This window comes from Bemisia tabaci, chromosome 7 (assembly GCF_918797505.1).
Source record: "Bemisia tabaci chromosome 7, PGI_BMITA_v3".
Taxonomy (NCBI): Eukaryota; Metazoa; Arthropoda; class Insecta; order Hemiptera; family Aleyrodidae; genus Bemisia; species Bemisia tabaci.
The window spans coordinates 45826891-45839133 of NC_092799.1; the positions used below are offsets into that span (position 1 = coordinate 45826891).

General features: G+C 38.3%; 1 protein-coding gene across 1 annotated transcript in view; it reads left to right on the forward strand.

Moving 5' to 3' along the window:
- The window catches only part of Mct1 (Monocarboxylate transporter 1), a 113048-nt gene extending 101310 nt beyond the window's left edge, over positions 1-11738 (forward strand). The window contains exons 8-9 of the mRNA XM_019055364.2: positions 2995-3195; positions 6051-11738. Of these exons, the coding sequence (XP_018910909.2) occupies positions 2995-3195; positions 6051-6220 (371 nt within the window). The 3' untranslated portion in view covers positions 6221-11738. The remainder of the gene's footprint in view (positions 1-2994; positions 3196-6050) is intronic.
- Positions 11739-12243: the final 505 nt, after the last annotated feature.

Below are 12243 nucleotides of genomic sequence, written 5' to 3' on the forward strand. Positions count from 1 at the left end.
AATCGGGCAAGAAAACACTAGTGCGGATTCCTTCGAAAATTTTAAGGAGTTTTCTTCGCACTTTGTGGAGAATTCACTGAAATTTGCCCAATAGGGTGGCCCACAAAAAATGAATTTCGGAAATGTATAGCCGTAACCCCCTAAATCGGTTACAGCATGTTCAAAAACACGGAAAATGAAATTTGGGGTCAATCGGACAAAATTAACCCGACGCGCAGTTGCCATTTATCCCCGCAAAAATAGCGAATTTTTACTGTTTTTCAGTAATTTTTCGCTCCCAAAAAATAAAGTCGGAGGGGTCTGCAAATTAAACAGATGGCAAAATTAGTTCATAAACTACACCCTAGTGAAGTTTTGGACCCCCTCCATGCTTTTGACCCGACGCGCGGTTGCCATTTTCACGCATGAAAATAGCGAATTTTTGACTGTTTTTGATGATTTTTCCCTGTCGATAAATTAACGTTACAGATGCCTAAATTGTAATCAGAGTGTGGAATTAGTAGCTACGATGCTCCCAATGCTCCCCTTCTGATAATTTTGACACGCTGCGACGTTGCCTTTTTCTGAGCAAAATCGTGAATTTCGACTTATTTCAATATCATCTCTCTAGACCTAAAAAAAAAAAAACTCAGGAGCCATCGAAAAAGTGCGCTAAAACACGGTGATTATACCATGAGTATCTTCTTTGAAAATTTTGACCCTGTAAAATGTTTTACTCGGCGTGAAGTTACCTTACTGCCTGACCGGTCAGGCAGTCAACCGTCTTAGATTTCGAAAGTCTCAAGATAACATTTTTGGCAATTTCTGCCATTTTGGATTTTTGAATTTTAAAAATTTGAGTTGAGATTCAAGTTCCTCGTTAAAAAATACCCCCTGACACCATGACGGTAACAGTCAAGTTTCATACGTTAATGCGCCTTCAATTACATTTGATACCGTGCAATACTTTCGTGGTGGAATAGTTGCATTGGCGCCTACAAACCTAACAGGGATACTGCATGCATTGCGCAATGAGTGAAGTATCCCTGTTAGGTTTGTAGGCGCCAATGCAACTATTCCACCACGAAAGTATTGCACAGTATCCAATGTAATTGAAGGCGCATTAACGTATGAAACTTGACTGTTACCGTCAACCACTGTTTGCCAAGTGGTAACTTCACGCCGAGTAAAACATTTTACAGGGTCCAAATTTTCAAAGAAGATACTCATGGTATAATCACCGTGTTTTAGCGCACTTTTTCGATGGCTCCTGAGTTTTTTTTTTTTTTTTAGGTCTAGAGAGATGATATTGAAATAAGTCGAAATTCACGATTTTGCTCAGAAAAAGGGCAACGTCGCAGCGTGTCAAAATTATCAGAAGGGGAGCATTGGGAGCATCGTAGCTACTAATTCCACACTCTGATTACAATTTAGGCATCTGTAACGTTAATTTATCGACAGGGAAAAATCATCAAAAACAGTCAAAAATTCGCTATTTTCATGCGTGAGTATGGCAACCGTGCGTCGGGTCAAAAGCATGGAGGGGTCCAAACTTCACTAGGGTGTAGTTTATGAACTAATTTTGCCATCTGTTTAATTTGCAGACCCCTCCGACTTTATTTTTTGGGAGCGAAAAATTACTGAAAAACAGTAAAAATTCGCTATTTTTGCGGGGATAAATGGCAACTGCGCGTCGGGTTAATTTTGTCCGATTGACCCCAAATTTCATTTTCCGTGTTTTTGAACATGCTGTAACCGATTTAGGGGGTTACGGCTATACATTTCCGAAATTCATTTTTTGTGGGCCACCTTATTGCCCAATAATCCGCATAATCGTTTTCATGTGAAAATTCAAATATCCCAGTTAAATTTGGCAATAGCTGATGTGGCTTGGTTCCTTTCTGCCTAAACGCGGTCCATTTATCGCGACTAAAATAAATGATTTATAATGGATTTAAATTAAGGAAAAATAGCTATGTCATCTTGCGAGAATGGAGATGTTGCATGTGCGAGGAATTTGCGATTTGACTGTTGATTCTTATGTAAAAGTTCGCGAGAAACACGATGGCCCCTTTGGTTTTCTCTGAAATCAACTCCCAAGCTCAAAAAAAGCTCTCAAGTTGAGGCCAAAATGGAGGGGATATCCCACGCTATCCTCAAAGTCCACCTCTACATCAAGACAAACTCTCCATGCAAAGATAGGGAGCAAATCCATTGACAGGGCTGCCACTTAAGGCCTTGTCTCCACGAGCCGTTTCACGAGATTTGTCCCAGGGAAAAATCCCACTTACGAAGTTGGGAAAAATATTGAGTTAATCAATATTTTTCCCAGTACCAAGTATGGTACTTGTACCCCTAGGATCCACTGAGAGAAGAAGAAGAAGTGAAAACGAATCGTGCGATATTTTATTCATTACTACATTGTTAATTTTTGTTTAGTTAAAAAATGTGTCTAATTGTCATTTGAGTGCAATTATTATTTTAATCCCGGTTAAATACTCAACTTTAACTAATTTATCTTCCCGCGCAAACTAGTCGCAGGACTGTATGAGCCCCGTCCCGTGGAGACGGTAACTGGGAAAAATCCCAGAAGTTTCATTCCTGCGATTCGAACTTGGGACAAATCCCATGAAAACGTCCCGTGGAGACAAGGCCTTATTTGGGGACTCTAAAACTGAAAACACGGCAGCCCTGTCAATATATTTGCTCCCTATCTTTGCATGGAGAGTTTGTCTTGATGTAGAGGTGGACTCTCAGGATAGCGTGAGATATCTCCTCCATTTTGGCCTCAACTTGAGAGCTTTTTTTGAGCTTGGGAGATGATTTCAGAGAAAACCAGTGGCACCATCGTGTTTTTCGCGAACTTTTACATAAGAATTAATAGTCAAATCGCAAATTCCTCACACATGCAACATCTCCATTACTACTGCTCGAACTGATGCTGACACCAGGAATTTCTCATGTTTTCACTCTGATCGCACTTTCAAGTACTCACCCGTTTGCTTCTTTTTTCAGCCACTATTCTAAGTGCCTTTTGCGATGACTTCTGGAGTCTTGCAGTTTATTGTGCTGTCTTTGGTTTCACGATCGGAGTCTACGTAGGATTAACATCAGTTGTGCTGGTTGATTTGATCGGGCTGGATAAACTCACCAATGCTTTTGGGTTGCTCCTCCTCTTCCAGGGTATTGCATCATTTGTTGGATCCCCTCTCGCTGGTACGTAAACAAATTTGAAGTATAGCTGTGCCTGCCTGCCTGCTTGTTTTAGTCTAGTAGGTTAGATCTCAGATGAATAATCTAAAAAATGTTCAGTTACTCAAGTGAGACAGGATCACTAGATAAGGTACGAATTTCAGTATTCTGATACATGCCTCTTTATCAAAATTTCACGTAGAACACGATGCACACAACGAAAACCGAAATTAACTCCTTACGAAGATATCCAATGATTCTTGATGCGTGAATCCAAACCAGCCGCTCATGAAAACTCAATGCTCTACGTGATTCACATCGCGCACTAAACGTTTATCATGACAGTCTCTGCGATATGAAAATCTGGCAACCTCAATCTTGACGCTTTGGCTCAGCTATAGCAAATTGCTTATAGTCGAACAACACATGGTGGGAAATGAACATTGCTCGATTGAGAAGATTGCTGAAACCGTTGTAGTGCGCGATTTGACTCACGTAGAGCTTTGAGTTTCTTGTGAGCGGGCAGTTCAAATTCCTTGTAACCAATGTGAAACAAAAGCGTTAATATCTTCGTTAGGAGTTAGTTTCAGCCATTTTTGTTGCACAAATCGTGTTCTGCGTGAAATTTTGGTTAAGAAACATATATCAGAATCTTTTAATTCGTACCTTGTTTAGTAGTCCATTGGCCTAGTGAATTTGGCGCGTAAAGTTCGCCTTCAATTTTGAGTGATACTATGCCACGCTCGGGTGTTCGAATAGTTGCTTCACGACGCCTATGTTCCCTGAAAATAAATCGCGTCAATTTTCACCGTTATTCCTTAGAATCCAGCGCCTTGACCCGTTTCAGGAATGGGTACACTGGACAGAGTACGAATTTGAGAACTCTGATACATGTTTCCCAACCAAAATTTTTCGTAGAACACATCTCGCGAAGCGAAAATTACGGAAATCAATTCCCAACTAAGATATTAAATTTTGAACTCTCCGACTCCTAGAAGAACAATAGTCTACTTGAATCAAATCGCGAACGCCGATGGTTTTGGCAGGCTTCCTAATAGAGCAATGTTCCCTCTTCGCCTTGTGTTGCTCAAAGCGTTAACAACGTGCAACAGCTAAGCTGAAGAATCGAGATTTAGGTTGCCATATTTTCATATTGCAGAGGCTGTTGCATGCGTACAACGCACAGTGGATCGAGTCAAAAGGAAAGGTCGGACAAAATTTAGAAACTTTAAGCGCTTATAACTCCGTTCATACCAACTTTTGAGGTTCTAAATGTGGTTCCAGTGGTTTTCTCGTGGAATTTTCTTTCATGAGCATCCCTAAAAATTTAAAATGTGACGAAATAAACATCAAAATTTGCAGTTTTAGTCAAAAATTTCAGGCCCGACCTCTCTGATCGACTCAATCCACGGTGCGGCGGTGACGTCCGTGACGACGGTAGTGCGCCATTTGACTCATCCAGACCTTTCTTTTTTCTGCAGGAGGTTTGAATTTACGCACCGAAAAACGTCGAATATCTTAATGGGCCTGTTGCATGCAAGAGATACAGCCGCGCGAATAGACTATTTAGAGGTTAAATGACACGAAAATTACGATGGTCACATTGAAAAAGTCTGAAATACACTCCTTACTGCGCAATTTGCGTTGTTAGGAACGCGCTTTTTCAAATTTCCCGCGTCTGGGGGCAGTTTTCTAATCACCGGAAACGAGCAAACGGCGGGCTCGGTGATTTCCGGAAGATGCCGAGTCGTTGTTGTTGTTGTTATTTTTTCCTTCAGTTTGTTTACAAACCCAACGTGATCTCTCATAGTGGTCCATATACGTTTTATGCGGTAACCAAATCGATCAACTTTTAAATATCCAACGCAATCCTTCTACATTTCATTTCACGATATCACGAGCTCCGATTTTTAAGGTTATGTTGTCAGTTTTAGTTGACCGGAAATAGCCGCGAGTTGCCGTTAATTGTTTCTGTTAGAAAACTGCCCCCAGACGCGGGAAATTTGAAAAAGCGCGTTCCTAACAACGCAAATTGCGCAGTAAGGAGTGTATTTCAGACTTTTTTAATGTGACCATCGTAATTTTCGTATCATTTAACCTCTAAAAAGTCTATTTGCACGGCTGTATCTCTTGCATGCAACAGGCGCATTAGAAGTTAATGTCAGTAATTTTTGCTGCGCGAATCGTGTGTTCCGTGAAATCTTGATCAGCGATCATGAAATAGAACGATTGAATTCGCACCTTGTCTATTGGTCCGTTGGCCTAGACAGTTGGACGTTGGTGCGTTAAATTCGCCTTCGATTTCGAGTGATACTGTGCCACGCTCGAATGGTCGAATAGTTGCTTCGAGCTTACGTGCGCTGTTGAGAGTTAAGATAGAATTCATTTTCATTATTAATCCTTAAGCATATCGTCACCTTACGGCCAAAGTATCGCAAACGTCATTCGAAGTTTCAAAATTTCCGCCGCCATTTTAGTTTATTATAGAAAAATGGTTCAACAAAACTATCCGAAAATTTCACTGAATTTTCTTTGTGCTGCCGATAAAATTCAGTTAAATTTTCAAACCAATTCAACCATCAATTTCTATGTAAAAAAATAAAATGGCGGCGGAAATTTTGAAACTTCGCATGGCGCTTGTGGCTTGTGATACTTTGTCTGAAAGGTGACGATATTTTGTGATCAGAAAGAAAATATACATTTTTAACTTATGAATGAAAATCGATACAATAATAAAAGAATTTTGGATTAAAATTAATATCATAGGTTGTGATTGTTGTGTGTTTTTTTGTCTGTTATAGTTTTTGAGAATATTGGAGGTTCTCATTTCTTTTCCCTTCTTCAGCTTTGGATAATTTAATTCATACTAAATGTTTCAGGTTTTCTGACTGATAAAACGGGGACGTACACGTGGGGTTTTCACTTAGCCGGAGTTTGCATTGCATTGAGTGGCATGATGTTGTTCGTCGTTCCATCAATACAAAGACGCCGCGAGAAAACGAAAAAATTAGAGCAGTCAGAAAACATTGCTGCCGAAGACTGCAGCTAGTATCAGGCTTTCTTTGGTGTTCTAATGCCAAACAAAAAGCGAATTCACTCTTTATGAAATGTAAACAAAGGATTTCAAGAAACAAAAGACTCAAATCAAATCTATTCTTGAAACAAATATTTTTTATTTTTGTAACCAGCAGAAACTGTCCAAATGTGTTTTCCTTGTTAAACCTGAGTTTTTTCTATAATTTTCAAGACATTTTTGTGATTTCCCTCGCAAGAGGTTTTTGTGTGATTCAGATCATGTTTAAGTAAAATGAATATTGTAGCACAACTAGATTACCAACCTACCTACCGACATTATGATGAATTTTAATTGAGAGCAAGAAAAGGAAGCATTTTGAAATAATTTATCTCATGCTAAATTGATATTTTACCCAGGATATCAGTATTCTTGCAGTCGGAGGGAAATTTTCTCACTAAAATGAAGTGCTGTTTTTAATCCTCTTTCGTGAAATTTAATTTATGCACCCGCCTAGTTCACAAAAAATTGTCGAACAGTCCTTACTGAGATTCCACCCTGCAAAGCCATGTTGCAGCAACATTGCGACAACATTACCCGTTGACATGGAAACTTTAGCTTGGAACATTGTAGCAATGATGATGCAATCTTACTTATGAAACGGATTGCAACATTGCATGTGATGTTCACAGAAACAGAAACGTAACTCTGCAATGTTCCCGCAAACATGAATACATTACAGAAACATAGCAGGGGGATGTTAACAGCAACTTTATTAGGTAACCCTGCTAAAAGTTTCCCCTGGGAATTTCACCCAGGCACAGTACACCTTGGAACAGTTATGCCGTCGGCCGATTGGCGTGTAATTTGCATAGAGTACTTAGAGTCGTACTGTGAATGAGAGAGCTGGGACCATGTCCTGGACGACAAGTTCCAAGCCCGGTGTGCGCCGAGCTTCGGTCACTTTTTCGATACATTTTCGATCCAAAATGGCAATGTAGAATACTTAATAATTCCTAACCTCTTTGTTTACATTGAATGGCCAAGTCCCCGTACATCGGAAACAATCGATTTTGTATCGAAACAGTGACGCAGCATGACACAGGAATTCGGGAACTATAAAATGCTTTAAAGTGATCCCATCTCTTCCACTCACAATACGACTCTATGTACTCTATGGTAATTTGAAAGTTTTGAGGTCGAAAACGCGAGGGGGTGGGATGCTTCCTTACAATTTCTTTACTGTAATTTTCGGAGTGTTTTCGGAAAGCCGTCCGCCTCTGCAGAAGTCGAAACTTCGTCAGCTTCCATGTCCAATCGGTCCATGGCGTTACTAAACTTGCAAAAAAGTCTTGTAGTCTTTAAAGTTCCGGATGAAAACTGTAAGAACGTGGCTAGAAGGAGGGAATTGTGCGCACTTAGATCATAGTACCCTGGGAAAAATGCACAAATAACACAATTTATAGTGGCCTACGAGGTCAGAAGAGTCTGTCACCACGGTTACGTAGTGCGTATGAGAGCAACTTTATCAAAGTGACTTGTCGCGACGGCTTATCAAACGAGACCCTCATCTGCCTCTGCGTATTTTTATTCAATGTTATCTGATTTATGTATAACCCTCGTCAGATCCCTATTAAACTTCAGTCGAGTTTCGAAGAAAACCTGAAGAAAATTGGACCAAAATTTACCAGCAAACCCAGACAAACTGGGCCAGATTTTTGCATCTGAGCAACGTTGCAATCATGTTACGTAGACAATATTGCTAGAACTATATTACCTGCAAAATTACACCCGACTCCTCTGTAGGGTGGGAAATCATTTGCCAATATCACATGTTTTTAAATGTAAAGTGGCTTTGTAAATACCCAGATACTGAACATGTGCTTAGTTGAAACTCGTAGGTAACCAGTCTTCTAATATCAAAATTACCAAACATTCTTAGTCATTTTAGAGTTGTAAGTCATCAGTTTGTCTATGTTGTCGGATCATTTGGAACATGGAGATGTATAATACAGGGTGGCCCAGACCTACCGTACCAGGCCTTTATTTCGGTTCATTTGGGTCGTACGAAGTTCAGGATTACGGGGACGAATAAATCGACGCAAGAAATCCGAATTTCATGATCCCAGATTCCCCCGACGCCCGTTGGGGGAGAGGGGTAAAAGGAGGTCCGCAACTCAAAAGCCAGGGCTCATGTCCAAATTTTGAAATTATTTCATCGGCATCAGAATGTACGGAAATTTTTAACTTAAATCGTCACCAAAAAATCCAAAATCGACCCATCCGTGTCCAAAATACCGACCCCTAAAAGTGGGGGACAGCGCCTCCTTTCAAAAAAATTTTAGTTCGTTAAATTGACGTAGAGACTCGGGAAGAAAGTATATTCTTGGGTAATCGACTCAAAGAAATCCTAATTTGAGGGTCCCGTTTTCTTCAGAGACTTTTTGTGATGGGGCACAGGGGACTCTGAACTTTTTTTACCCAGTGTGGAGGTTACCCCTGTGCCCCATCAGAAAAGTCGCGGTCCTCAAATTCTGATTCCTTGGGGTCGATTACTTATGAAAACCCATTTTTTTCGAGTCTACGTCACTTTAACGAACTTAAATTTTTTTTTAAAGGAGGCGCTGTCCCCCACCTTTAGGGGTCGGTATTTTGGACACGGATGAGCCGATTTTGGATTTCTTGGTGACGATTTCCGTTAAACATTTCCGTACGTTCTGATTCCGATTAAATAATTTCAAAATTTTGACATAAACCCTGACTTTTGATGTACGGACCCCCTTTTACACCCCCCCCCCCTCCCCATGGGGAATCTGAGACCATGAAATTCGGATTCCTTGCGGTCGATTCCCTGATCATCCCCCGATCGTGAACTTACAACGCGTACGCGTACGATCCAAATTATCCGAAAAAAACGCTTAGTACGGCACTGCCGTGCTAAGGAAAAACGCAATATGAGCCTTCAGACGTTGCCAAGTTTCCTTCGATAAAAACCGAATTTTCTGGGAAAATCGTTAATATTATTTTCCGAAATTTTCGACAGTTTTGAAGTGAAAAGAGAGTAATGTAATGAGATCACTAAGAGTATTCCAGAGCTAAAATTCAAGTTTTTGCTATGAATTTGTGCGCCGCATTTTCCTACTTTAAAACAAATTTTTCCTTGTTCGGCAACTTTCCATGGAATTGCTTGCTCTGTCTCTAAGACAGAAATAAAAAAAAAAATATCTACGAAATAATATTGTGAAAGAACCCAAAGCTTACCATTTCTTTTTTCATCATATAATTTATCTAAAAAGCTTATCATTTTTTATTTTGAGAGAATTGTATTATACGAGAAATTAATCTATTCATACTCTCAAGAGTTGTGTTTCGTAGTTTTTCTTTTTGAAGTAACATTTTGTTGAACCCTTCAATTATACCCTTTCGTTGACTGTTATTTATTCTCTTTGTTGATTTTACTCCGTTCTTCCTCTTGTGAGATAAGTAAGTATAGAATGAAATATGGCTAATTCAGAAGAACCAATTATCATCTGCAGATCAATCATGAACCTAAATACGTTATCAGATTGATTTAAGTTACCCACAGCCCTTCCAATCCAAATTACGTAACGTTGATGAGACCTAGGCATTTCATTTACCACTTTGCCTCTGTTGTAAATTCTATCGAAAATGTTGTTCGGTGAATAAGGCAAAATGCTACAGAATGGTTCTGTCTGTTTGCTGAAGTTAATCAATTCATGTAAAACTCTATTTTAATCTCCTCTCCACAATTTTTCAGAACAACATCTTAATAACGATATTAAATTCACCTATCCTTTGCATTTTTCGATTGTCTCATTACTTTAAGCATAATGAAAGTGCTGTGAATTACGTAAGTTAATAAATTATATCTAAGTTAAGTGTATGACACGTTGATTTTTCTGTAAGAGTATTTTATTCAATGAAAGTTTCAAAAAGTGTTATTTTATAATAAGTAAGTATTTTAAGTTTAATGACTATTTCAGGGCAATGAGCAATATGGGGTGAAAAGCATCAAAGACCTATCTGAGTCAGAACAAGTCAAAAAATTCTCCTCATAATGTAAATATTCTGTGTTTAATTTTTTTCTCGTGCCTATCAGTTTTTTCATCTGATTGCTGATCAATCACTTAAAAATGGATGATTATTGATCATTGGTTTTTTTACCCCCTGCTCTCGTCCCCTCATGTTCCCTTTGCATATTTTTTTTAGGAATTCCTCAGTTGTGATTATTCTTGTGAAAAGGTGGTGTGGATTTGAGGAATTCTTCAAGCTTATTGGAAGCTTTTGTCCTCGCAAAATCTTCAATTAGCCACGGTTGCATTAAAATACGCTAATTTTAAAATTAAACAATTCAGATTTACAGCCCTAATTCACGAGTCATCCTGACCTCCCTTTCTCTTGGAAGCTTAAATGATTTAATCTCTCGCCCAGAAACGGCGACTTAAAAAATTGTTTATCACATTTCTCTCAATTCTATTTCTGCAAATCTGACAGTATGCTTTTGGAACACCTTAAAGAGTATGCAGTAATTTACTACGCACAAACGAAATATTTTTTCCTTTATTGCTAAGTCAATGCATAGTACATTTGATAGATAAGATGGAGAGTGTCAGACCCATCTTTTTAATTTTATTTTACTGCCCTTGCGCAAGATTGAGGGATAAAATAGGTATCTCAAGAAAGAAAACTGTCTGAACCTAAACGCCGTACATTTTAAAAGTCGGGTCACTTAAAAAATTGACACGTCTTTTCGTCTCATAGATATTTATCGAATCATCTCTCTTATAGCTCTTCATTAGATATTTTTACAATGTTGAGTATATCTGCTAATTAATTCTAAAATTAGTTTGCTTTGAAGAGTCATGCCTGAGCTTATTCAATATGTGGACTATGAGTAAATTTTTCAATGGGAATTCAGTTCTTCGGTCAGAAAACAGCCATGTTTACACACAGAAAAATATATAACAAAAAAAACGTTAGGTAAGAAGGGGGAAAATATTTGTTTTACTTACTGGTTCTTGTTCATCGTTCGAACATACATCTATAAAATTCAGCATGTTTTAATGCTATCAAAGTCGACCAATCTATTTCTCTCCCTCGAATGTAAATCAAATTTCAATTCTCTTATTTTATTTATGTTTTATTTCTTTAAACATCCACGGATTTTATCATTTTCTTTCTAAATTTTTGTTTTCTCTTTCCTTGGCCTTAACTTTGTTGTTTAATTAATTTCTGAAAATTATTCCTATGACGTCATGGTTTTTAATTGCTTACCGTCCAGTTGAAATGTAAGTACTTTTTCTGCTAAAATAAATTCCAGTGGATGGTCACGAAAGTTATCAAGGAAATGCTAAATAAGGTAAGAGAATGACGTTTTTACTTTGTACCTCTTTTTCCTTTGATATTTTATCCAACTTAAATCTAGACTTTTTTTACTTCTTTCAGTATGATGTACCAATCAAAATGTCAATTTCTTTGTATATAATTTTCTAAAAAAAAAAAAAAAAAAAATAATAATCATACCTGATTGTGACTTGTGTATTTATTTATTGTAATCATGCTCCAATGAATCGTAATTTTATAGGATTGTTACCCTCATGGTATAGTGCCACACAAATATTAAAATTACTTTGCAATTTGACCCTTGGATGCCCAAGCCCAAATTAAGCCAAGGCTTTGCTAGAAACACGTACCCTACCGGTTGCCTGGGGCTAGTGTAGTGGTGCATACAAGCTTCAGATATGTGACTATAAATACATCGTATGACTGAAACCTGACATCAAATGAAAAGACGAGAAAAAAATCGATGATCAGGGAATTTTTATCTCCATCGTAAAATTGCAATATTTTTACATTATTTCATTAACGAGTTAAACGACCAACCTGAAAATTTCATGTATCGAAAAGATAGGCTATGTAAAATGCACCTACCTGAAGAAAAATTTAAACTTATTTCAATATCATTGCAGTAAACAACGAGAGGAGCCCCTTCAATTATTAGATAGGCTACATTTGCAACAAGCAGATGCAGCAAAAAG